This window comes from Alosa pseudoharengus, unplaced genomic scaffold (genome assembly GCF_046254945.1).
Source record: "Alosa pseudoharengus isolate Yale_2024_CS ecotype anadromous, Long Island Sound unplaced genomic scaffold, YU_APseudo_1.1 YU_APseudo_1.1_scf_15, whole genome shotgun sequence".
NCBI classification, from domain to species: Eukaryota; Metazoa; Chordata; class Actinopteri; order Clupeiformes; family Clupeidae; genus Alosa; species Alosa pseudoharengus.
The window spans coordinates 18,835,002-18,860,960 of NW_027468620.1; the positions used below are offsets into that span (position 1 = coordinate 18,835,002).

Below are 25,959 nucleotides of genomic sequence, written 5' to 3' on the forward strand. Positions count from 1 at the left end.
TGGATAGCATATTAAAAAGCATGAACATATCAGAGACGGTTGTATATTAAGGATCTTTGAACATATGTATTGTTTTGAACCTTGTTGGATTAGAATATGCATTACAAACGTTATATTTGATTGTGATAGGTGCCTGGGTTTACTGAACTGTCTCTATCATTTCTGAATGCCAGCAGTGAGATGTTGCCTCTGGTGTTGAGGGATTCACAGTAACAGTGTGTGACACTTTACTGCTAACCGACCAACTTCGCCAGGCAGGCAAATAATAGCTCTGCAGCTGCCTTTCATCCCCACATCTACACAAGACCATGCAGCCACTGTGCCCCCAGTGAGAGCAAAGTGGAAGTCCATGCACGCTGCCAAGAGCCTCGGTGTCTGTGGTCGGAAAGTGTGAGAAGTCTCACAGGCTCTCTGCAAAGGGCATGTCGTGGACTCACTATGGACCCAGCATAAATATGGCCTATCATCTTTTTTCAAGCATAATAACAGACCTTTGTTTTAGAATTCAAACAAAGGAAAGAAGTAGCCTACTTAAGCATAGATAAATAAGTGAAACTACTGTTGTTCCAAAACACCATATACAGTCATACTGTAGCTGGCTATTTTGCCTAACTGCTGTCAGTCTGCTGGCTAAATCAATATTAATGGTTGTGTTGACGTAGAATCAACAATGCATTCCATTCCATATTTCCCCATACTAAAGGAAGTGCCAGACGTCTCAGACTGTCTGATGGGGTATAGCTGCTTGCTGGCACTAATGTGACCCATTACTTACCACTGCCCTCAGACATAGAGTTCATAGGGTGCAACTCAAAATAGAAATAATCACCCTAATAAAGGCTAACACAGCATGCATTTCTATATAACAATGTCATATACTATATATATATATATATATATATATATATATATATATATACTATATATTGCCTATACACAATCACAATGCCAAAGAGTATAGCCACTGTATGATAACTGTAGGCTCCTCTTATTGGCCAAAACAATAGTACAAGAGGGAAAAAATCATGCCTCAGCTCAAACTGCTTGTACATACTGTAGGATACATGTGTCTCCCAAGTGGAACCATCATCTGCCACAGTGTACTATTCTGTCTGGTGGTTTATAAATGCTCAGCTCTTCCTGTGGATGAGCAGAACCTGTACCACATTTCCCACTTTGTACAGAGTTGAAACGCAGGTTAAGAGTGTGAATGGCGGGGCAGGGATGTTGAGAGTTAAAGGCTTTCACACATGCATGCTGAGAGAACACATGTACCTATGCAGTGAGCGGAGCTACAGAGGATATTCAGTGTTATGCAACTTGCCATTTCACCTCTCACTGAGTGAGGTATATGGCACACGATTCCATCAATTCACAGCTGCAGACTGAGTAATGTATCTATGGAATGGCATCTGCGGTAAATATCAACCAAAGTCAACTCACTAGCTGAATAGGGTCTTTGCATAGATATTGAAGTTTGATTAGGAGTGAGTGATTGTAAGTGAAGTGGGTATGTCATTGTAGTTCTATGCCTCTACATCACTGAGGACTGCACGGCTTGGAAGTAGAGTAATCTTGGCCCGAACACTGACCAAGCAACTCCCGTCCTTCCTGATTCCTGACCCAATTTTTGTCTGGCATGCTGGACCATTTTAATGTTTTTATTGGAGCATTACTTTCATATGTGGTAGCCCACTGTAGCCAGTACAAACTGAAATAAATAACGAGACCTACCTTGATGTGCGCAGGTCCCACAGCTTCATGCCATCTGTGATTGCACTCGTTAGAAAAAGGTTGTAGGAGTCCTGGCTCTGACTGCAGTACATGGAGCCCTGCCAGGTTGTAGACAAAAGCTTCAGTTGAGTTGGTTCAGTTAGTGACTGGAAATGGCTGACAAATATTTATTTATCTGTTTATCATTTCCGGGAACCCCAAAATCACAGCATGAAATGTTTAGAAGTGATTAATCACATGTGTTTATTTAGTGACATTTTTAAGCCCTAAAATGACCATTTATAACCATTTATCACTAAAGTCTTGGTTGTTAGAGCTTGGTCTGGTGTAAACACAACCTAGGGTCTATTTATGGATGATAACGAATTCATTAGCAACAAAATGGCTTATAGCTATAATAAATCACTCGTTGCGAAGATCTGGCGGAACGCGATGCATGTTTGTATCGTAAGATTCAGTCGAACATGCCCACTGATTTGAAGCTACCAGAACTCAAAGTAAGGCAATGCGCTGCCTTCAAAAACTCTTATAACCTCTCTGTACACTTTCAAAGTTTACATTATATTTCGATTTGTCTGTAGGGACCCCTCTCCACACTACCCCCAAAGTGCAAGGCTATTTTAAGCCTTGTCAGTGGTTTGAATATAGAAATTGATTTTGATTTGGCTCCATTTCCACTGCTACAGCCATTTTCGTTGGTAATGCAAGGGTCTATCTGAAAACTCCTGTTAACATAATTTAGGTCCCAAACTAAAGTTTAAACTTGTTATCATTCTTAAATAGACCCTAGGTTGTGTTTACACCAAACTAATCTTTTTTTGGAGAAATCAGACTGGTACACTGTGCTTTTTGGCTCTGCTGTTCTTCAGTGAAGGGCAGTAGGCAGTCAAATGCAGGTGTTTCCTAGCATCTGAGTGGCATGTGGGGGTGAGTGGGGTGGGGAGATGAGGTGAGCTAGATTGGAAACAGGTTGAAGGTAACCCTGACAATGTGCAAAGTTTCCACCATTACAAGACCATCCAAAACCAACATTCGGCCCAGTGGAAACATATTTGTCGTTCTTTTCCACCTCGCCACAGCTCTAAGATACAGGACTGGAGGGGCAGACACAACAGATTCCTTTTTCACCCGACAACAGACACAAAAGAGGGATGCGCCAATCTTGCTGCATGCAGAATTTATGGCTTCCAATTATATCTTTAAATTCTTGGATAATCTGTGGTGGTAGTGTTAGGGGGTGGGGGTCAGGAGGGGAGGCTTGAGAGAGATTTCCAGTAAGTGTGGGAAAATGGGCCTTGGACAACCACTCCAACTTCACTTCTCCCAACAGCACACAGCACTGACGATTTCCAGATTTTTTCCCCCCTCATTGTTATTTATTTTTTTCCTTCTCACAGGATGGAAAGTTGTATGAGAAAGGGGGGGGGGGGTGCAGTACCTTTCAGTGCACCGCATATTTGGATGAGTCTCGAGGATGAAGGTTTGAGGCAAGAGGAGAGACTTGGAGGCGAGAAAGAAGGCAGGCAGGATTATTCTGAGGATTCTGACAAGGGGATAGCAGAGAAGGTGAGAAGGGCATAGCAGAGAAACAGCAGCAATGACAAGAGGAGTACTGAGGAAGTGTTGAGAGCAGTGTGTGTGTGTGTGTGTGTGTGTGTGTGTGTGTGTGTTGAGGGAAGGGGGATTAAAGAGGAGGACAGAGAAAATGTAAGACAAGAGAAGGAGCAGTGTCCATGTTGTAAAGGGAAGATGGCGTGTTTCTGGGCAGCACTGTCTGGAGCATGGAAACAAGGAAGACGGTGTTTGATCAAATTACGGTAAGTGAAAGCAGGAATTTGGAAGACTACCGGTGACATGCAGAAATGTCAGCTATGACTGATAGGGAACTGACAGGAGACAAGAGACAAGGATAGGAGAGGTGAAATGGAGAGGTGCAAAAGGACCAGGCTGGAGGTGGGGTGTTACACACATCTGTTTATAAACATAGCGCAGGAATTTCCAGTGGTCATCAGAGGCTGATCCCCCTGGCCCCTCATCTCCACAGCACCCTGGCCGTCAGAGCCCTCTCATTGACGCAACCCTCGGGCCTGAGGAAACACCCTGCAGCAGCCTTTCTATGCGTGGCACACAATGTATGGCGTGACAGGGAGCCTGCGTCTTCGCACAGGGCCAGACGGGGGACTGTGTGGGAGAGTGCGTCTGAACCCAAACTGGGCCGCTACCATAAAGCACTTAATCCAGCCCTTGTAAAAGTGGTTTAAACAGTTGATCCAGGTCGCCCCTCTGTGTTGCAGCTTGGACTGGGGTTGACAGGAGGGAGGGGGGATGGAGTACTGAGGTTCAAACAGAAAGGACCTCATTAAATGCAAAAGCAAGTCATGCTTTGTGCTACGGGCAAGAAGTCTACAGGTCCCATGTCCATCGTTCCTGGCATCTCTACCATTAAACATTAAGCACCCCATATCAAAACATTCAGATCTTGGTTTATTTGTCAGCAACCAAATAAAAAACAATCTAAGAATCTTACAGACACAACACGCATATGTCTCTGAAATGTATTGCCTCTTCTCTTCAATATTTAGGAACTGAGGTTATAATAAGCATGGCAATTATATTAAATCTTTTCAAGTCCAACTGTTTGTGGATTGTCAAAAAATTACTTAACATAAAGGAAAGCGAATGCATAGCAACAAGTTAGGTAAACCTGTATTCAATTGATACAGCACTAAAGCAACACCAAGGCACTCTTAAGGAGAGTTAACTGTACACCCATAAGATCTCCAGACATCCCCAGGCACTGCCGGAATGCGGTAGGACTTACACAACACGATATGATTCAGATCCTCAGATACTAATTTGTCTTGTCAGTCTTAATCTGGCCGCACATGGGATTTGTATCCAGACACCAGACGCAAGATGAATGATACTGGAGGGGACCGCTCGTCATGGCAGTCATGGAAACTCTGGCGTACGCGTCTGCCGCCAGGCTGGCCGAGCGTCTTCACACCAGAGTCATGGATCCCGCCTGTGTCATGATCACCCGTCCATTAAGCCCACTCTGAAAAGACAACGCTACTGCTTCACGTCTTATGCAACATAATGCTGTGCGCGGCTTTTTCCAAAGCACCAGGTCTCCCAAGTGTTGGAGATGAGGCTCTCTGCTCGTCGTCTAGCTGACCATAATCCCTATTCCCCTCCCTTTTCTCTGGCACAACCTGGCACTCTTACGCTGGGGCTCCAGACTTAAGCATTTGGTGTCAATGCCAGTATTTTATATTCTGAGCCATATCAATCCCTGCTTCCAAACTCTCTTCAATCTCTGGTAAATCCTGAGAAAAGGGCCCCTGGATTTGCTACAAATACTATGAATCGTCTTTTCTTTTTATTATTATTAACCATCCCTGCAAAATGGGTTGCATAGATATTCAAGACCATCAGATAATTTCAATCCGGTCTGCAAATTTAATCATTTCGTAATGCTGGCTAAAATTATTCTTAGAATGGTTTAAGCTTCATTTATGGTGATCTGTCTTTCATCAGTTCAGGTTTCAGTCAAAATGGGCACTGTTGAAAGTCTCCAAGACCACCTCAAATAGGAGGATAGAACATGTAGCTATCAACATCCCATAAAAGTATGTTACAGAAACAAATGAGTGTCAATCAGGCCTTCTGTAATTACGATAAAACTTGCAACCAGAACTTTTATTTGTTCTCTCACACATACTCACACACGCACACACCAACCATACTGACTCACAAAATGCCTCTGTTCACAACTCCCGCCAAACCACTTTGGAAGCATATTCCCTTGAGAGATAAAGGGGAATCAGATTCAGTGAATGGAAAGTATCTGTAGATTCAGTTAATGGAGCTCTCACTCCTGGTCACTTCATCGTAGAAATGTATGGAAAAAAAACAAGTAAGACCATATAAATAATCTTATACTATAAAATCAGTCAAATGCAGGTGGACATTCAAATAAAACTGTGGTTCTACTATGAAATGAAATGGGCTCAGTATACCAAGTTTTTTAGCAATCTAAAATATTTCCTTTGTGGTATTTGAAAACCATCAATTGCATTCAAAACACAGAGAAGTTTCCGATTTCTTCCATTTACCAAACAAAACAAAATAGTTTCCTTCTCGTCAACATGCTTGCAGGGACTGTTGAGATTGTTGTGGATAGTCTCATTTTAAGTATATGCTTTGAAATCCCTCAAAAAAATGGAATTGCATTACCATATAATTACGGTGTTTTTGTTTGTGGCATTTGTTACTAATCATAACATGTAAAAATGTCCAACAAAGTATATAAACAGACCTCAAAAGAATTACCCAAATGAGTTCAGTCCCAGGTTTTCAGGCTATTACTTAATAAATATCAATAAACGTATTTGTTAGAATAACACCAATTAACCCCATTTATTATTAACATAATGAATAAAGAGCATGAAGGCATTTAAATAACTTGTAAAACAGGGTTATGGCAAATATAAATTTAATCTTACAGCATTCTTCCGCTGTTACATAACCTTCTAGAACTATGTAACAACTCCCAATTAAATATCCGTACAATGTTTTTTAATTTTCCCCCCATGCTCATCTATTTATTCGCCAAGAAGAGTGAGTTAGCATGTAATCAATAACAACTTGCTTGATGCAATCCCAAGGCCTGTGATTTTATTGATTCAAACATGTTTTAATCATCAATAAAAACCTGCCTCCTTTTCGAGAAAAGATGAAAAACTAAGAACAAAACAAAAGTCAATGTGCTTCCCATCTTGTAGAGTTGGAGTGTGTTTTGACGGGCGGTGCGAGCCGAGTAGAGGGATGTGATCTCAGAGGAGACTATGGACCACAGGTTTTTATGGACTTACAGCTTCATGGAATTTTAATCAACCATCTTCACCGACCTGGACATAACCCTATCTGACATCACAAATTCAGAACGGTACAAAATGTTGGCTGCGTAATCTTTTTATAATAGTTTTTTTTTCTATCTACAGACTTGTTTTGGAATATTTTTTTCTCCACACCTCCATGCTTTGCTACAACCATATTTTCGGCCTAGAGGTATTACTATATCAGTATTTGAGGTAGGACAGATATCAATACTGTATGCATGTTTTTTTTTTTTTACTAAATGTCAGGTATGACAATATTTCCTAAGAATGCAGACTATAACAAGCTACTACACTGTATAATAATAGGTACTGTATATCAGTGTTTTTCCACCTTTTTTGAGCCACGGTACATTTTTTACATTAAAAAATCCTGCGTCACACTACTAACCAAAAATGTAACAAAATGTCTCACTGTAGCCTAATACAGCAAAAAATAATGACAATTTAATCTCTCCGGGGCCGTCATATCGCTGGGGGCAAACACCTTACTGTCTATGGGCGACACTTGCCGACAATCAGAGACACCTGTCTGAATTCCAATCAGAGACACATGTTTCTCCATTGGCCTCCAGTGAGTGTTGCCCCACCATGATGGCAACGCTATTTATGTACATTCTTTTCTGAAGCCCAATGCGGTATCTAGCTTTGTAATATCTATTTTTCACCGCCACTTCTTGTGTGCATCACTTAGCAAGTCACTACATTGCAGGCACAGATGTTCAACAATGGCATAGTCTACTATTTGTAACAACTAAATAATAAATGTTTTTGGACCAATTAAGTGAAATTGGACAATTTCCCACGGCACACCTGATGATCTCTCAGGGCACACTGGTGCAGTGGTTGAAAATCACTGCTGTATATCAACTATTTCACTCCAAGTTATGTCCCCATGGGGTACCATTTGAATCATTCCTGGATGATACCAGTGTAGTTGACATCGGAACGATGTGTGAGAGAATATCTAGTGTTGCCTGACAATCCCTTCCCTGAATGGGGGCATTCATTTACCCAAACATGGAGACCCTGAGTTTGAGTTACCTTGTTCTGTGTGATGTGATGGGCAGCTCTGCTGTGGCTCTCTGGGATTTCAATGGCAACACTGCCCACGTTCAAATCAAACACCTGTATCGATCGGTCAGCGCCGCACGACAGCACAATGTCTGAATGCAGTTGAGGAGAGGTTACAACCTTTGTATCATTGTAATCAATGAAGTATAAAACAGCAAAGTGATTGCAGCCTTCACGGTGCCTGTGGAGGAAATAACTACGAATAAAAAAGGAACAATGAAAATATTTGCATGACATTTTCAGCCATTCATAGCAAATCCAACTCACTATCCCTGGAGCATGAACAAGAAACCCATAATAACACAATCTGGAAAATTGTACAAATGATTTGATATCTTTTTCCATGAGACATGTTGCCAAGCACAACATCGCTGCATTACCTAAAGCACAAGCATAAGCTGTGCGGAACACATGACAGCTTTTGTGGTTCAGTGGATTTATTACTGAATAAATGTATTGTAAACCTTTTAATAGGGAGTGAACTGGAGACATTCCTGAAAATGACAGTAATACAGATGTGTTTTTTTTTTTTTTCAAAGATGGCGGAGATCAGTTGTTCCGCCCTTGGGACTACACGTGAGATCCGTATTAAGCATGGCTGTCTGAGGATGTCATTAAAAAGCACAATTCTGAGTTTGGAGATATGCTGAGCTAAAGCTATTCTTCTGGCTTTCTGGCCTGTCTCCACTAGACTGTCTCTGGAGGTTTACCTAAGGGATAGACTTAAATAATGTGCACTGTGAAGGTTTTGTCTGAAGGCAATTCCATAATACTGCAAGCACTAGTGAGCTGTGATCTCTGCTGGCTTCTTATGTGTGGTGATTTACCACGTTGACTTGACAGTCCTCCTCCCTCAGTGGCACTTCATCTAATAAATAGTTTGAATAGGCCAGGTCTGCAATAAAGCAGCTTTTTCCCAGCTCTCACTGGGACCCCCAGCACAAACACGTTTTGGGTCACACCTGTCTCAACTAATCAATACCTCAACAGGTGCTCGGCGAGATCAAAAATGTGGTTGTTTCTGGGTCTTTTGGAAGGGGAAACACTGTGTTAAGGGGCAAATCGGTAACATGATCTGAAAGGATACAGGAAAAAAAGTCATTGATGGCTGACATGGCAGTGATGTCAGTTCCTGACTTTGTGCTGAAACTTCTAACCAGTCTGGAGAAGCTCTTCTGCTCATACCTTCAAAGACACAAGAACAAGGAGATAGAGAGAGAGAGAGAGAGAGAGGGAAGGAGGGAGGGAGAGAGAGAGAGAGGGAGAGAGAGAGAAGGAGCACATGTGTTAGTCACATGTCAAGTCAAGTAGATCTTATTGTAATTTCAACCATGTACACAGTTCACAGTGAAACAAAACAACTTCTCTCTGGCACCATGGTGCTACATGAAAACACAGTGCAGACAGGGCAACATTAGAGTGCACACTCTACAAACAAGGGCTACATAAAGTGCAGACACTTATAGACATTTATAAGCACAAAAAACAGAAAGACAGAGCATAAAAGACTTGGAGATAGAAGTACATTTATGCAGGGTGTACATATAAACAGTACTGTGCGCACTGATTCAAACCCATCACAGCTACCATTAAGATTTTCACCACGGTCACTTCTAAGATTTCCATAACCAGATAGTTAGACAGTGGAAAGGGACAGCAAATGATGAGTGATGGCTGGCAGTGGATTTCCATGTCCGGTTCTTGGATGTAAGTTAAATGCCGATTACACATTAGTTACCTTTTATTGCTCTTCCAAGCCTGGTCTGAAATGTTAACCGCCAGAGTGGGTGTTTAACTAAGGTGGAAACAGAATAGCCTCCAGTTTTCAGCAATTGTGTGGGTGACACGGAACAAGCACTAGCAGCTTATGGTACACGACCACACTCATCTGAGTGGTGTTACATGTCAGCACAGGGCTTGCGGTGTGTGTGTGTGTGTGTGTGTGTGTGTGTGTGTGTGTGTGTGTGTGTGTGTGTGTGTGTGTGTATGTGTGGGGGATTGACTGGAGACAGACACCCATCATATAACAGTAGCAGAAAAATTGATCCCATGGCAAGTCTAACAACAAAGCTGCAATTCTGGGTAAAAAAACGGTTGATGAAAAAAATAAAAAATATATGTGTGGGTTACGACGGAGTTAACTGCTGTGGCTTGAGGCGTCAAACCCTGGCGCTTAGAGGGGTTTTTTGGTGGCAAGTATTATGGAATCCTACAGGCCCTGGGCCAGACTGGGAGTCACACTGCTGGCACTGAACACAAGCCCTCATGACCACTGACTCCAGCTTCACCATGAGCAGAGACAGAGAAAGAGAGAGAGAGAGATAGAGATAGAGAGAGATAGAGAAAGAAAGAGAGAGAGAGAGAGAGAGAGAGAGAGAGACCTTGCAACTGTCTTCAGCATTGCACTAAAAGTCTCTCTGTGTCTAGTCAAAGCTACATCTACAATTCCAGCTAGCTTCTGTTGTTTTTGCTGATACATTTCTCCTGTGTGACTTTTAATGCAACAAAGGAAATACTTATGAACTTATGATACTAAGACTTATCCTAGCCTGAGAACTGAACCCACAACTTCTGTAAGGCTAGAGCCACTGCCATTGCAATAGCATCTCAGCTAGAAGGGCTGAGCCAACATGAGTGCAGGGCTGACAGTTCTCCTCAGCAACCCTTCAGTCAGTCTGTCTAGAACTGCAATTTGGACATTTGTGCTTTACTGCGTCGAGCAGTTGACTGACGCGTAGGCAGATCGTTGACGTGTTTGTTTTTGGTTGTTGCAGTTGGCTGACTTTGCGTTGGCCAAGTTTTTTCAGGCACAGCGATAGCGCGTCAAAACCACTTATCTGCATTTGGATTTTTAACTTCAGATGACACTTCAGAAGATGACTCGTCTCCAATAGTGAGACACTTCTTCGTGGTGGTCTTTTTTTAAATCCTCTAAGCGTTTCACACCAAGAACAGACTGAACTTGTTTGAGACTTAATCAACAGGAAAAGTGAACAAATGCCTGTCTTTTGGGTATTCCCCTCCATTTAGTTTTTCACACTTGATGTTTATGTCCAAGACACTTTCCATGGAACAGGCCTCCACTAACCTCCAGTAAAAATATGTTAAACAATGCCTTCTATAGTCCTGGATGTGTGCCAAATTGCCTTTTGTATGTATATATCTGCATGAATATGTCTGTATTTACAAAAGTATACCCTGATGTATCTCTAAAAATAGATTGTTTAAAGTCACGTCCAAGTATGTACACTGTATGTGTTTGTGATGGTATTTTACACAGAGAGAACTACGCTGGGACAATTTATCAAACACAACTAGTGTGAGTTGAAAATATCATCTTGGCCTTCCAGGAAAAGTGCGTGGGAATGTGATTCCAGGACTGCGAGGGGCCTGGGCGTCAAGAGAAAGCGTGGACGGTCTGCTCGCATACCTCTTGATGTCATCACGAGTGGGGTCTAGGTGAGAGAGGAAGAGGTGCACAGAGGAGCCCGAGGCCAGCAGCAGAAACTTGTCCAGGTAGTAAAACTGCGCACTTCGGACAGGTTTGGAAAAGCGGTCCCTTCCCTGAGGAGAGACATGCCAAAGATGTAATAGAGGACAGAAAACCCGTTTACAACCACACTGTGTGTCTTATTCTTACACATGTCTGGGGCTGTTTCTTTATCTGCCCCCTCTTTCATCGACAGTAAAAGTAATCACCCCTAAAATGAGAGTATTACACAGCTCCTTGAAGCACAGAAGAAGAAAAGGTATACACAAGGCCCTTAAAGACAACAATTCAATACCACTTCATGTGCATTTAATGAGGCTGTTGCCCAAAAATGTCCTTCAGCTGGCATGCCCGTCCTCTCTGAAACCAGCTCGGGCAGTGTCTGCCAAGGACCTAAAGACTGCAGGAATTTTTCCCTTTTTTTCCGTGTGGAAAAAGGGAATCATGAAAGAGAATCCTCCAGACTGGATGGGAGAGAAGTGGTGCCCTCATCAGCGCGTGGCCTGTTTTGTAACAGTAATGTGTTTCTCTTTACCAGGGAGACAAAAGAATGAGGGACACAGAGAAACAGACAGCAGAGGGACTAGAAAGAAAGAGAAAGAGAAAGAAAGAAAGAACGAAGGGGAGGGGAAAATGGTAAAATCCTAATGATGCTGAAGACAAAAAGGATGATTAGATAATAAGCTTCATTGGCCAACCCACCACCTATTATCATATGGCTAAGCAACACTTATCCTTAAAAACAGACAAGCAACAAACAGGTTTAGAAGTGTTTTCTTGTTGGGTCACACTAGGAAGCGCAGCAAACATATGTGTGCTCTCTTGACATTCTCTTCCATACCCATCTTTAAGTCTTCCATACCCATCTTTAAGTCTGTCCTACATTATCTTTAAATCGGACAGCAAGACAGCCATGTGCCGCCTCCCTCAGACTCCTCCCCCTGTTTATAGTCATGAAATGTGTTTCTTTATTGTACTTGCAGCCAAGGTACTTAAATCACTTTTGATATAACACATATCAAAACATATACACTCCGGCCAACAGGCACATGGCTGGAATCCCAATGACCTGTCTAAAGATAACTTGAAAGTCATCGAACCGCATCTGAAATTAACAATCCGGCCTGGCTGCAGTTGAGACGCGGAGGCATAAACGAATTGCCCTGGGACTTCTGGGAAAGTGTGCAGTCCAGCGAGGACGTTTCGGAAAGAGGGGGTGTCGGGGTGGGGTTGGCGGGGGCTCTGCACGTGCTCAGGGGCGCTGGGCCTGGACGAGAGGCCGGTGCAGATGTTTCAATGTGACACAGTCAGGATGTGCAGCCAGGACCCCCCTGACCCTCAGCCCTTTGCTCACTTCTTCCAACAAGCTCTACTCGCACCAAAGGCCAGGGGAGGGAGAAAGAGCGAGAGAGAGAAAAACAAAACGGAATAGGGCAATATTAATAGCTTCCATGTCTGCTTGGTTAGACTTGTCAGACAAACAAAAATATTACATCAGACTCCAGAACTAAGGCCTTTGGGGGACTTGGTTCCCATGAGGGACTTTTGTGACTTGTGACTTCCATTTAAAAACGGAATACAATTGAGCAGGAATGAAATTGGCTTTGTTTTTGATGAAGTCACACAGGAAACAATGATGGGCCAGCAGCAGGATGAGGGCCAGGCCTGCTTTGGGAAGGTTACCATGATAAGGGTGGGCTCTTTGCTTCCAGCAGCCCATATGCAGAGTCTCTGGTCCTCTGATGCACTCAGGAACCAGCCGCAGCTGTGACTCCAGCAAACGCTGCTCACTGCCTTGTTGTGACCTGCGGAAGGCAAACACACCATTAAGAAAAGCAAACACGGGAGGTAGAGGTATTAGACGACAATATTCATACTCTCAATTCATCCCCTGAAGAGAATGACATTAGATTTCTTTCAGCTTGGCCAAAGGCAATTGAATGTATTTTAGAAATATCATCAAATCCTCAAGCCATAGGATAAACTAATCAGAATAACATAGTCTGCAAGGCCACGGCCACAGCCACAGGAAGTCAACAAGAGATGCAGACCTTGACCTCATATAAGCTGCCAGACGAGCAGTCTTCTCACCTCTGCTGCCCCCTAGTGGAGCTATGCAAAGCCACATCCGTTCTCTGCAACCAAGAAGAGCAATCGGAAGTGTGCAGACCAAACATGTCCCCAAAACATCCTTCACCTATGTTGTTTTTCCCGAAGGATTTGTCAGCGCAGTGTTCCCGGTAACAATCCAGAACACACTGTACCGTCTGTCAGCCTTCAGATCAGGAAGCAAGTTCAGAAATGTAGGATTCTGTGGTAGAATTCTTCCAGACAGCCCTTTAAATCAGAGCGTTTCCCCCTCCAGAAGAACGCTCTTAGTCATTATGGCCTGGACAGATCAAGGGGAAAAAGCAGAGACTCGGTCCCTCCGGTGTCCCCCCCCAACCCCCCCACCCCCCATCCCACCACCACCCTCCCCTGGGCCATGTGGGGTGAGTGGCTCACTACAACTAAATGTTTTGGAGCGATGGAGATTTGATCTGTGCAGGAATGTGCAGCTGCTGCTTCTCCTGTCACCCCCTTCTCTCTCTCTCTCTTCTCGATACCTCAATGGCTAACACAGGAGCAACGACAAGCCACGCGCGTCCGGCCAGCTTTGAAATTGAGACTGACCTGGCTGAGGGAGAGCGAAGGAGCCCTGGCAGGATGCTGCCGTAGAAGAGAACTGGAATTGTTCGGCTGCGGTGCAGACAGCGGGATTAAGCCAACGACAACACCATGCCTGTGATCGCGTGTTCGCACATCTGCAGTAAAAACCACCACCGATGCCACTCGCACAAGAGCCATATTTCAACATATACACATTAAAATACCCCTAGTGAACACTGAATAAAGCCATTCCCTCTCATCTTCTCTGTTCCCTCTCCTTGGCTGTCCTCGCCTGCTTGCACCATCTCCTACAAAGCTGACACTACCTAATAACATACGTTAAGTAGCACAGCTGGCTGTGCATGTGGAACAGCAGTTCTTTACTCAGCTGCATGTACAACTTCTCAGCTCCCTAAGATCACCTGAGTGAAACCAAAGAAGCGCAATGATCGGTTATCGGCAGTATTATCCACAAATATGAATGATTCTGCTTTTGTACATTTCCACAAACCTCTTTTGTCCAACACCAGTGGTTTGAAACAAAACAATCAATCAAACAAACAAACAAAATCAACATGCAGCAAAAGCAGAACAAACATGCCCTGGAGTTGTTATGGTTTTCATGATGCAGTTCTGGCAGTTCTGCTCAAATTTGTTTCCACTTCCTGTTATCATAAATGTACCAAAATACTGAACTCTGAATGGTCTTCATGAGTGAATGATCTACAATAAAAGGGATGAAGTAAAGTATAGTAGTTAAAAATGAAGAGGCTTATGAGGCCAAAATAAATTGGGGAAAACTATCTGAGGGTTCTTAAATACTGTTTTAATTCTGATGCTGCTATGAGTAAATTGCAGCTACCTATGACTGCCATTTGGTGCACCGATACCGGACCTGAGCTTGAGCATAAAAAGAAAATGAATGCCAAATATAAATATGCATTGCGGTATATAACTAAGCATGAGCAGGCGCTAAGTGCTTCCTCAATGGCTGACTACTTGCTTAAAAATAACATAACTAATTTCTGGAATGAGGTAAAAACCCTTAATAGAACCAAGACCGCTCTCCCATGTAACATTGAGGGGGTGACTGCACCAGAGGACATTGCTGACCTCTGGAGGCAGCATTATTCAGCGTTATTCAACTGTATAAAGAGTGAGCCTTATGATGTTGGTGTGATAGAGGACAAATATATCTATTTTCATCCAAATGAAGTTGTTAAGGCCATAGGGCAACTTGCCGACAGAAAAGCTTGTGGCATGGATAACATTACATCTGAGCACCTAAAGCTAGCTGGCCCCAGGTTAGCAGTGCTACTGTCTATTTGTTTCTCTGGGCTGGTGTGCCATGGAATATTGCCTGATTCCATGATGTCAGTCATTCTGGTTCCAGTAATCAAGGACAAAGCTGGTAAGGTTGGTAGTATTGATAATTATAGACCGATAGCCCTTGCCAGCATTATCTCAAAAGTTCTTGAAAGTCTAATTCTTGACAAAATAAGTGACTGTATATCCACCACTGATAATCAGTTTGGCTTTAAGCCCAAACATAGCACTGACCAATGTATCTATGCACTGAAAGAGGTTGTTGAGGCATATAGAAGTCAGGGCTCTACTATGCTTTTAGGTTTTATTGATGCGTCCAAGGCGTTTGACCGCATTAATCATTTTAAACTGTTTAATAAACTCATGCACAGGGATGTCCCCAGCAGCCTGGTACGAATCTTAGCCTTTTGGTACTCTAACCAAAGTGTGCGGGTTAAGTGGGGGAACACTCTATCTACATCTTTTTATGTTAGTAATGGGGTAAGGCAGGGGGGGATTTTATCTCCAGCCTTATTTAATGCCTACATGGATGACCTGTCCAGGCAGTTGGGGACATGCCAAACCGGCTGTATGGTTGGAGAAATGTTGATTAATCATTTCTTATATGCAGACGACCTAACCATTCTATCACCAAGCAGCAGTGGGTTCCAACAGCTACTTAATATCTGTTCTGATTATGGGGTAGAATTTGATATTAAATATAATGCAAAGTGTGGTTATGATATGTAGAACAAAAGATGATTTAAACATTAAATTCCCTTCTTTCTATCTATCTGGAGAAGAGCTGGGAGTAGCTAATACCACAAAATATCTGGGGCACATCCTAACAGATACACTGGAGGATGATGCTGACATGAGCAGACAAAGGAGAGTGCTATATGTCCAAGCCAACATGCTGGCTAGAAAATTCCATCACTGCACTACAGATGTTAAAATCAACCTGTTTCGAACTTACTGCTCCCCTCTTTACACAGCTCCTCTCTGGGTTAGATATAAGAAGGAGAGCCTGCTTAAGCTAAAAGTAGCCTATAATGACTGTCTCAGGATTCTCTTGAAGAAACCAAGAAGTACCAGGGCAAGCCAGCTGTTCTGTAGGCTGGGTTTAACTACTTTCATGGCTTTGGTGAGAAATCTCACTTTCAAGTTTATGAACAGGCTGGACCGATCCATGAATGAGCTTATTGTTCAGATAGTAGATCCAAGTCGTAGCTCTGTGAGGTACATGTCAAAAATATGGGAACACTGGTATCTGTGCCTTTATTAGCTCTATTCTTCTGTTGTTGCTGTATAGAATGTGTATATATGAATGTGTGATGTTTTATTGATCTGTGTACAGTATTGTCTTCTGTGGGCCTTGAGCCTGTAATAAAGTTTATATATAGAGAGAAATGTTTTCACTCAAAAAAAACTGTCAAACCAATTTTATACTACCGTCAACTTTGGAGGCTACTGCTCTTTTAGAAGGTTTACATTTTCCAGGTAAAGTATCACTCTCAGGCAAGGGCATAAAAGCAGCATCACAAAAAAAACATAACTGAATTCTGATACTTAATGATCTCACTTTTATCACCAGACCATCAATCCAAGTAGTAAAAACCATCATTCAGGGTTGTAAAACAAATATGAAATATGTGTTTGACCTTACTCTGTCGGAATTAGTGGACATTTGGTTCAGTGGGCCACAGAGGGGGGAGCACAAAAACAAACTGACATTCCACTGCAACTACTTGGATCCTCATCAGGGCCCTAACTCTCCATGGATGCGATGCATGATGATTGACATGGGCGTGAGCTGGTGCTTCAATAAATAATGGCATAGACTAAGACGGTCTGTGCCACCTGGCCCCTCTCCCTCAAGAAATCCCATTGGGGAGATTTCTGTTGGGGGGGGGGAGGGGGGTGCTGGGGGGGTAACATATGGCCCAGAGTAAAACATACAGCGCAGCACCAAAATAAACACAAGGCCAAGAGAGCCCACACCAATACCTGTGTAGACAGATGGGCTGCCTGAGAGGGAACACTTGTACAATAACACTGATGAGTCTCCAAGACCACACAGGACCTGCTTTCCATCTCCTGGGAGAGAGAGAGAGAGAGAGAGAATGAAAGAGAGCGAGAAGGTGAATAAATCATCATCAAGTGATCATCATCAGGTTCAGCAACTTAACCACTTTTGGGTCAAATACTAATAATACACCTGAAGCGTGGCTAATAACATGAGAAAGAAACACCAGAAATATCTGAGTCTGGGGTTAATGTCTGCAAACATGCCTCTATAAAACTCTCAATGCCATTTTATAACCCTGGAACTGGGCTCCTAACATCTGCGATGCTGGTTTGTGCTTTAAGTGGGAGAAGACATGGGGTTGCCAAGCCTGGAGTGGCAGGGAACCCATTTAGTTTTTCCTAAGGTTGCAAACCATTTATTTTATTTGTCTGACCTAAATGGAGACGCAAGGCTGTAAGTGGTTAGTCACGTGCGGTCAATTCAGTGTGTGTGTGTGTGTGTGTGTGTGTGTGTGTGTGCACGCATCTCTCTCTCTCTCTCTCTCTGTGTGTGTGTGTGTGTGTGTGTGTGTGTGTATTTGTATCAGACTTACCTGAGTACTGTAGACAAAAGACTGGTGTGTGTGTTGGAGAGGCACTCAGAAGCGTGTGCTGAGCTGAGGGAGCATCCAGGCCTGATGGGTACTCACGGAGGAGACCATCACTGACGTGGGAACATTCACACAAGCAGAGAAAGCAGACATGTTTCTAAGGCTACAAAAATATTTACTGAAATGATTTGTAGTAGAGACTCTTTTCGTGTTACGGTCAGGAGTACTCACATCTTTTTGGTTGTCTTAGTAGGCCTTTGGGTTTTCTTCTGAATGTTGGTTTTGGGTGTGAACATTTTTCTCCTGTAAAGCAAAACACTGACTTCAATGTTGCTTACAGTTACTGTTGCAATACAGCTGAGTGATGATATGATCATTCTTAGACATGCCATAGACATAGGCATTATTAAACTGCCATAACAAGTGACATGAATAATGTTACGAATGTACTTCATTCATCTGGACCTTACAAATTTACGGGATTTACGATATGTATTTCTATATGCTTTAGAGCACAAAGAATATGACAAAGCAGAAATCTGAGGACAAAACTCTCTAGAAACACGTGGAGTGACCTCAACGCCAATGACCAATAATCTCCGTGGTCCATTTACATGCCATGAACAGATCAAATTGGTTCCGATGCCACCAGTACAATGTGGAACATATTATACTTCCATACAAAAGATGTCACTTTAGATATTTTGTTTTCATTACAGCGCTTGTTATTATGTAAAGGCAAAGTTCATGTTCCTTTGATCAAGAGAAGACTTAAAATGTAATAAATCAAAGTAACATCCTGATCAATTGAGACAGTTTCCGACCCTTTGGTCCCTTTTCCGTAACCACATGCTCTTGAACTGAAATATGGAGTTTGATCAATGATGTTACTCACTGAGAGCACACTGCATATCCAGATGATTTCACCTGTGTGTGAAACACAACTGATTGGTCCTTCACACCACCTGTCTTGCCAGGGCCTAAGGAGGACAGAGAGAGAGAAAGACAGAGAGAGACAAAGAAAGAGAGAGAGAGAGAAAGAAAGAGAGAAATATTTTTACAAAAGAAAAATCATTGGGTTGCAATGTCATTAAAGCACTAATAGGAAGTACAAAGAAAATGTCAATGAAATTCGCTATGCTGTGTTCAGAACAATGTGTGCCATTCATCAATGACTGATTGACTGCTTCCTGCATCAAGGTGTAAACCTGCTAAATGAAATCACTTTTTCCAGGTCATTATTTTATTATTTTAAAAACTTGCCTGCTGGTCATAGCAGGACACATGCTAAATAGTTAGTATGCTGGAATGAAAACTAAATGTGACTCGTGTCACATGTCACTCAATTAGCTACACAATAGCACATTTTCAATAAAATGCCAACTACCATATTCATGGATTTCTAATAAAAACAAAAATATATAGCTGGATTTAATTCCCTTCCTGTTAAAAGGAGTAATCAACTTTAAGCGTGGCCTGATTTAAACCTCAGACTTTCTGCTCAACCCGAGGGCTGAAACTGAGCCCCTGACAACAGCAGGTATGCAACTCAGGATGGGTCCAACTCAGGATGGGCCTGGAAGCCTCCCAAGAATAATTAGCCAATTCAACCGGAGCCGCAGGGAATGCGTAACAGTAGCAGGGCCAAGGGTACTAGGACGCTGTCTGAGCCATCAAGGACCCTCTCTTCCTGTGTGCTGTGCGCTTTTAAAAAAATATATATTTCCTTTGCAGTGGTGCCTGGAATTGACCTGGGGGAAAAAGTGGGACACAGCTGGTGACCTGGGTGTGCCAGGCGCTGAGGGCTGCGGCCTGTGATGGGTGAAGGAGGTGGGGGGGGGGCGGGGGGGGGGTATCGGTGGGTTGATGGGTGAAACAGTCGGACAGCTTTCCCTGACGAGAGAAAATGAATATGCATCGCTGGCGACCTCACCCCCATCTCCGCTGGTACGGGCTGAGTGCAAACGGATAGAGTGGGTGAGAGCAGAGAGAGGAAGAGCGGCAGCATCTGCATGCCACCTTCACTGGATTTCACCCAATCCAACAGTTTCCACAACAAGAGACCGTTTCATAGTTACTGTTGGAAGACGAGTCGGAAAATCATGAGAGGAAACAAATAGCAGTGCATCTGAAAGAAATGATTGAAACGATTGAACACGGTGCAACTTCTTGCGGCTTGAGACAACTACTTTGTCAGGCACGAAAAAAAAGGGGGAAACAGTTTAACTTACAATATGCATGTCAGGAATAAGAGCCCTTTAAATCTATGTATCCTCTTATCCTTTGTGCAGTAAACTTGAATTGTTTCTGTGGTTTGTTGCATGCCTGGATAACATTTGCTATGAAGGCCATGAGTTATGTTCTCCAGGAAGAAAGTATGGAACATTCCTAAATCATTAGGAAACAATATCAAAAGCAGAATGCATCCATCGGCTGGCATTTTAACTCCTTAACTTCCGTGGGTTGTTGAACATACTTAAAAGCCCCCTCTTAAAATTCCATGATTTCTAGCCTTGGTAAACCCAGAAAAACCTGTTGGCACATTTTAATTTATTCTGCAGGTACATCCGGATTTCTCACATTGGAGCCGATTTCACCAAAAACCCAGGAACCAATCACAATTGCTTATCTGTTATGCATACAATTACAGGGGAGGATGGTTGACACTAAAAATGGCTGCGCTGGTGGTGTCACTTATAAACAACAGGGATGTGTTTTTTTTTCTTTGTAAATGAATAAACAACTGCATAAAACCTTTATGTACGAGAAAAGATGCGGTTGCTGTTCATAGTGACATAGAGCTTTCACAAAAAAAAAACAGGCAAACCCAGAAAGTAGGAAAAGGCCTTAGACAAGCGCTAATTTATACGCTAGCGTGTTTAACAAATGAGCAAATAGCCTCGATTGCAGCACGAGTAGAAGAGACATGGAGGCAGACTGGGGAGATGGAGAGGTTGGGGGTGTAAATATTTGACTCTACTCTACTCCACCCTCACACACACACACCTTCTCCACGCACACAGACACACACAATCACAGCAGCAGGTCCAAATCTCCTCGCCACCTCCCCTGCTCCTGATCTCCAAACAGCACATTTCTCAGGTCTGTGTGTAATCACCAGGCATAAACCACTGTCTGAGCTACTGTCTCCAGCAGAGCTGGCTCTGGAGCGGCCAAAAGCTAGAGAGACCCACGATCACACACACACACACACACACACACACACACACACACACACACACACACACACACACACTTAAAACAGGCTGTCTCCCACCTCAAAGAGCTGCAAAGCCTCCACAACAACAAAATAACAAATCACTGCACTTTAAGCAAGGACGAAAAATAACTGGAGGGTGGACAATAGAGGCTTGTCACGAGGACGTGTGTTGCTGTATGCAGACCGTTCAATGCATTTATGGCATAATAGCAGGGAGTGTATTAATAGGTCCTAAGAAAATCTGGCGATGACAGACATCAACAAAGTATAAATCTAGGATAATACATGAGTGGAAAAGACTTCATCCAAACATGACCACTAGCGTGGTAATACTTTCCAACAAAGTGGCTTTTAAAAGAGCTTTTTTGGTGTACGTGCGCTGGGTATGGGGGTTTCATTGAGGCTTTCACAACTTTAAAAATGTGGTGTTGGCGACACATACCTGCTTTCTTGGGGGGGTTGGGGTCTCTTCTTGTAAGCTCAGCGTTCAGAGGGGAAGTGGGCATCGGTGGGAAGCTGAAAGGGAAAGGGATGGTGTTGGGGGGGGGTGAAGAAAAGTTCCATTACTGGAAACAACCAAGCTCTGCATTTTCCAAGCTCCGTGTGTCTCCAGCTGCGTGACATCCACTCTTTCAGCACTGCAATGCGGCTGAGTCATACAAAAAAAAGCCGTCGGCCTGGTGCCAGCTTCTGTTGAAACAATGAAAACAGCGCGCTTTGGGGGGGCTGAGGACAAGCGATTTGCCCCATGCCAGGCAAAGCCATAAAGCACCCTCACATGCCCCCATCCTCTCTGTGCCAGCTGGGTGCCAGTGGAGCCTTGGTGAAGAGTGTGGCAGAAAAAGACTTTCATTGTGTCTGGTCTAATGAGTACAGTCAACATCCCCAATTACCACAAATAAACTGTGCCCAAAGAAGTTAGGCACTTAGCATAATTGCCCATCATGAGGTCTCAGAGGAGGGGAAACCAGTGCCTGAGCCTGACGCAGTTTTGGTGTCTGACGGAACGTGCTGAACAGCAATTCTGACACACTTGAGCATCCTGTTTGCATTTCCATTCATTCCTTCATTCACTAACTCATCTGAGGCCTAACGTGCAAACGTTGTGTACGCCATGCTCACGCTCAACTGTGTTCAAGAGTGAAGCGAAAGTGAGAATGTGCCGTCCTCCGTTCCAACTTCATGTCTGGCGTATGCACATTTATGGTTGCAGTCAGCTGGAGATACTATGCAGTGCTACTAATATTACGAGTTTGTTTATGTGTCTGTAAGCCCACATGTGAAAACTATTACTCTACAAGTATTCACACAGTATTGACACATGGGCCTTATTGGGCATAGCAACACATTGTGGTGTATGCCGTTAAATAAATGGAAATGGAAGCATGCTCAAATACAATGCTATGCAATACTGAGTCTACTATATTTTTAGAGGATATGGCTAATGGCAAAAAAAATGCTGTATAACATGTATGTAAAGATTTTTTTTTTTTCATGATGATGACTGGGTTATCACTTTAGAACTATCCTGTGCTGAGTGAGGTCAGGCTTCACAGTGTTATACTGTGAGGAATCACACATTTGCCCATTCACTACCACACTGGGCTTCTTGACAATAAGGCGTGATGATGGTGCTAATGTACTAGTGCAGGCTACATTTCTCATGGATCAGGATGTTTTCTATGACGTTTAGTCATGCCTGATATGACTTTCCCATGTGTGGTGTTCACTTGTCAACAGTTTGACATTTTGGCAGGTCATAATTATATATTGCATTGTATGTGTGTGTGTGTGTGTGTGCACAGCAACACAGCTTCAAGTGTACTCTACATTTTAGTATGCTTTCTATACAAGGCTTTGTACAAGAGGCCCCTGGTCTTAAATTTGTATACAGTGAATGCATAACATATACTGTGCATGAAACTTCTTGTGCTTCCTAGAAACAAGAAACTAAGTATGTAATATGGATGCAGCCTGCACACCAAGTTCAGACACAAGAGAGAGCAATCAGCGAACATCACCTGGGCACCACTGAAAGCTCCTGCCCAGGGAAGGCCTTCTCAAGCTGGGAGCAGAGACCATCCAGCTGCCCTGGAAGCCTGATGTCCCACAGTGCCATGCGTGGCTCAAACAGAGAAGTCACCACACAGTGTATCTACAGAAGGAAGAAAAAAACGGCAACACACAGAGGATGAAAGTGTGTGTGTGTGTGTGTGTGTGTGTGTGTGTGTGTGTGTGTGTGTGTGTGTTTAGTGGGCGAGGGAGCGTTCATCAAATGCTGCACTGCTTCATGGCCTCTCAGAGGGAGTAGGACAACCTATTTTTCTTGCAGGAAGGAAACCGCAGCCAGATCTAGTAAATCCTTTACGTCTCAAATAATCATGGCAGCACGAAACCATAAACTACTAATTGCAGCACTATAAAAATACCATAGGTTCTATAGATGTGAACTCCAAGACAGTTATCAGGATTAACTGCATGGAACAATAACAAATATGTATAATTTCACATACACATTTGATTCACGTGACTTTCGTACAGAGTCGAGTTTCAGCAATAAAAAAGCTCTGACAGCATGAGAAAGGAGTAACATACTGTAGAGAGTCTGACTGATGGAAAATATACAGTAATAGGTCTTAGCAGAGAGAGAGAAGGTCAGACAGTAAACATGAAAGCAGGCAATTAATGTAATTTCAGCACGGGATACCACTCCAGTTCCAGGATACACCCTTAAATGAAATTACTTACATTACAGTCTGTCTGGGTGACAGCCAAGGATCCAGCCAAGGTGATGCTAAGGTCGGGATAATCTTAAAGACAAGAGCCAAGACTGATAAGACATTTTTCTAATCACACCAAGATGTCCCATTATATGATGAATGTTATGGTGATATGATATGATATGATATGGTGAAATGCTGGTCAATCTTGGTTGTTTGTTTTACACACATACCGGTACACCTCTCTCTCTCTCACACACACACACACACACACACACACACACACACACACACACACACACACACACACACACACACACACACACACTTTACATGGGAAACCTTTAAAGTGGAAGGCCATGAGGAGCTCTGAAGAAGCCAAGTTCACTAGGTACAAGCCATCAGAGCTGCCTATCCACAAACAGCCACCGTCTCTGTAGGAGACAGAATCACTGAGATCAGTAGCAGCATAGGATCTGTTTTCAAAGAGACACTGATGGAAAAAGGAGATACCATAACTACATGGGAAAGGGGGGTGGGGGGCTGCTGCGACGGTTAGCTGGAAGCACTCATGGGCCCACTGAAGTTTTGGAGCTTCATCCAGCCTTGGATCTGCCTCAGCGTGAAGGCTGCATAGGTCTACTGTAAATCACGTTCTGGAAAGCTGGCCGGTCGACTCATTCGTGCTGCCGTCTAAACAAAAGCAGTGTGGCAGAAGCGATGGGGTCTGGCTAATCCACAGTGATTCACGGCCTTGAGTCCCAAAAACCGCCGGCTCAGCTAAACAGGGAAGATATACCCTGCAGACAGGCCACAGAGTAGCGGGCAACCCTCAAAGATTCCATGCTCAAAAAATTACTCTCACTGTAACCGAAACAAAAAGCCCAGATACTGTCACCCTTACATAAATGGGTATCAGAACCAGAGGGGGAGAACAGAAAGAATGTAAAGGGCGGTTTCTGTCCCATGTGCCCTGGCTAGATCAAAGAGGGGAGGCTGTATTCCCCATTATTTTGACAGTGGGGAATGTGTTCAAGTTGATACTCAGCTAATTCTTGTGACCACCTTACTGTGTGTATTTGCCCCTTTTTGGTCATCTTTAATACCAGAAAGATGGAAATCACAACCATATCTCCTTAGGCCAGCTCATGTAAATGTTAGGGCTATTAACCATAGTGGTTCATTTGGACTTCAGAAATGAACTCCAGGCCTATAGTCTCCGGTCCAAAAGCTCACACAGGGTAGAAAAGGCCCGTGTCCTTGTAAACCATGGCAACAGCTGCTGTTTTGACAGCTTGGGACTGTTAACCCTGCTTTAACTGCCCTTTAATACAAGGTTTCCTGCAATTGCTATGGAAACATCCATACCTAATTAGTGTCTGCGACATGTATGTGCAGGAGCAATTTCCAAACCTTTGTGACAGCACGACATGTGAGTGTGTCCGTGAATGAATAGTCACATTACATATTGTCATTTCTTACACTAGATTTCCCTGGAGCACTCACTCCCTATGGAAGAAAAGACAGCACAAGGAGAAAGAAAGGAGAGGGAAATACTTGACCACATGGATAGATAGCTACTCAACTGGAAGAGACATGAGATGGATCCATTAAATTGCCTAATAGAGCTCAGTTTTAATAAACACAATATTCACTCTCAGTGCCCCATAACTTTCCCTTGAACTTCCATCCCTGTCACCTCCCCTGCCCATGGATCCATCAAAATAGAGAAGACATTATTCTGGATTTTGTACCTCTCCTCTGTGTGTCTTGAATAAGGCTTAAATGTGAAGATTCCCAAAACTGGCTTTACTGTTTCAACTATCACACCATCCCCTGTAGAATTTGCTGGAAAGAGAGACACACAGTAAGTGCTTATTCCCAAAGAACAGATATATTGCTTCCCAAGATAATGTAGAGAAGAGTCAAACCTCAATTGGATAAAGTTTCATAAAACATAATGTTCCATAATATATTTTTATGGCAAAGGCCTGTAAATATGACAGAAGTGGTAGATAACTGCATCCATCCAAAACCTGATATCCCTGCTGTCTGTTGTGCTTGGCTCTCCTGAATCCTCCTCTGTTTTTGTTCTATGTTATGTAAATCCAGTTTCGTTACCAAGCGACATTTGTAATCATCCAGGACAGTGTAATGCCAAACCTTGACAGACACACAGAGCCCATGTATTAAAAATTACAGACTCGCAATGGCAGTGTGTGTCCAACATGGCTGAGTGTGTGTTCAT

The 25,959-nt window shown here is 43.2% G+C and overlaps 1 protein-coding gene across 1 annotated transcript in view; it reads right to left on the reverse strand.

Moving 5' to 3' along the window:
- The window catches only part of wdr27 (WD repeat domain 27), a 63,003-nt gene that overhangs the window by 35,533 nt on the left and 1,511 nt on the right, over nucleotides 1–25,959 (reverse strand). The window contains exons 7-21 of the mRNA XM_076286488.1: nucleotides 25,773–25,874; nucleotides 24,054–24,204; nucleotides 23,740–23,801; nucleotides 23,013–23,146; nucleotides 21,430–21,507; nucleotides 19,836–19,848; nucleotides 18,667–18,740; nucleotides 18,003–18,074; nucleotides 17,775–17,884; nucleotides 17,161–17,250; nucleotides 12,883–13,004; nucleotides 11,140–11,273; nucleotides 8,797–8,894; nucleotides 7,680–7,801; nucleotides 1,735–1,832 (exon numbers count right to left, since the gene is read on the reverse strand). Coding sequence (XP_076142603.1) covers nucleotides 1,735–1,832; nucleotides 7,680–7,801; nucleotides 8,797–8,894; nucleotides 11,140–11,273; nucleotides 12,883–13,004; nucleotides 17,161–17,250; nucleotides 17,775–17,884; nucleotides 18,003–18,074; nucleotides 18,667–18,740; nucleotides 19,836–19,848; nucleotides 21,430–21,507; nucleotides 23,013–23,146; nucleotides 23,740–23,801; nucleotides 24,054–24,204; nucleotides 25,773–25,874 — 1,460 coding nt within the window. The remainder of the gene's footprint in view (nucleotides 1–1,734; nucleotides 1,833–7,679; nucleotides 7,802–8,796; nucleotides 8,895–11,139; nucleotides 11,274–12,882; nucleotides 13,005–17,160; nucleotides 17,251–17,774; nucleotides 17,885–18,002; nucleotides 18,075–18,666; nucleotides 18,741–19,835; nucleotides 19,849–21,429; nucleotides 21,508–23,012; nucleotides 23,147–23,739; nucleotides 23,802–24,053; nucleotides 24,205–25,772; nucleotides 25,875–25,959) is intronic.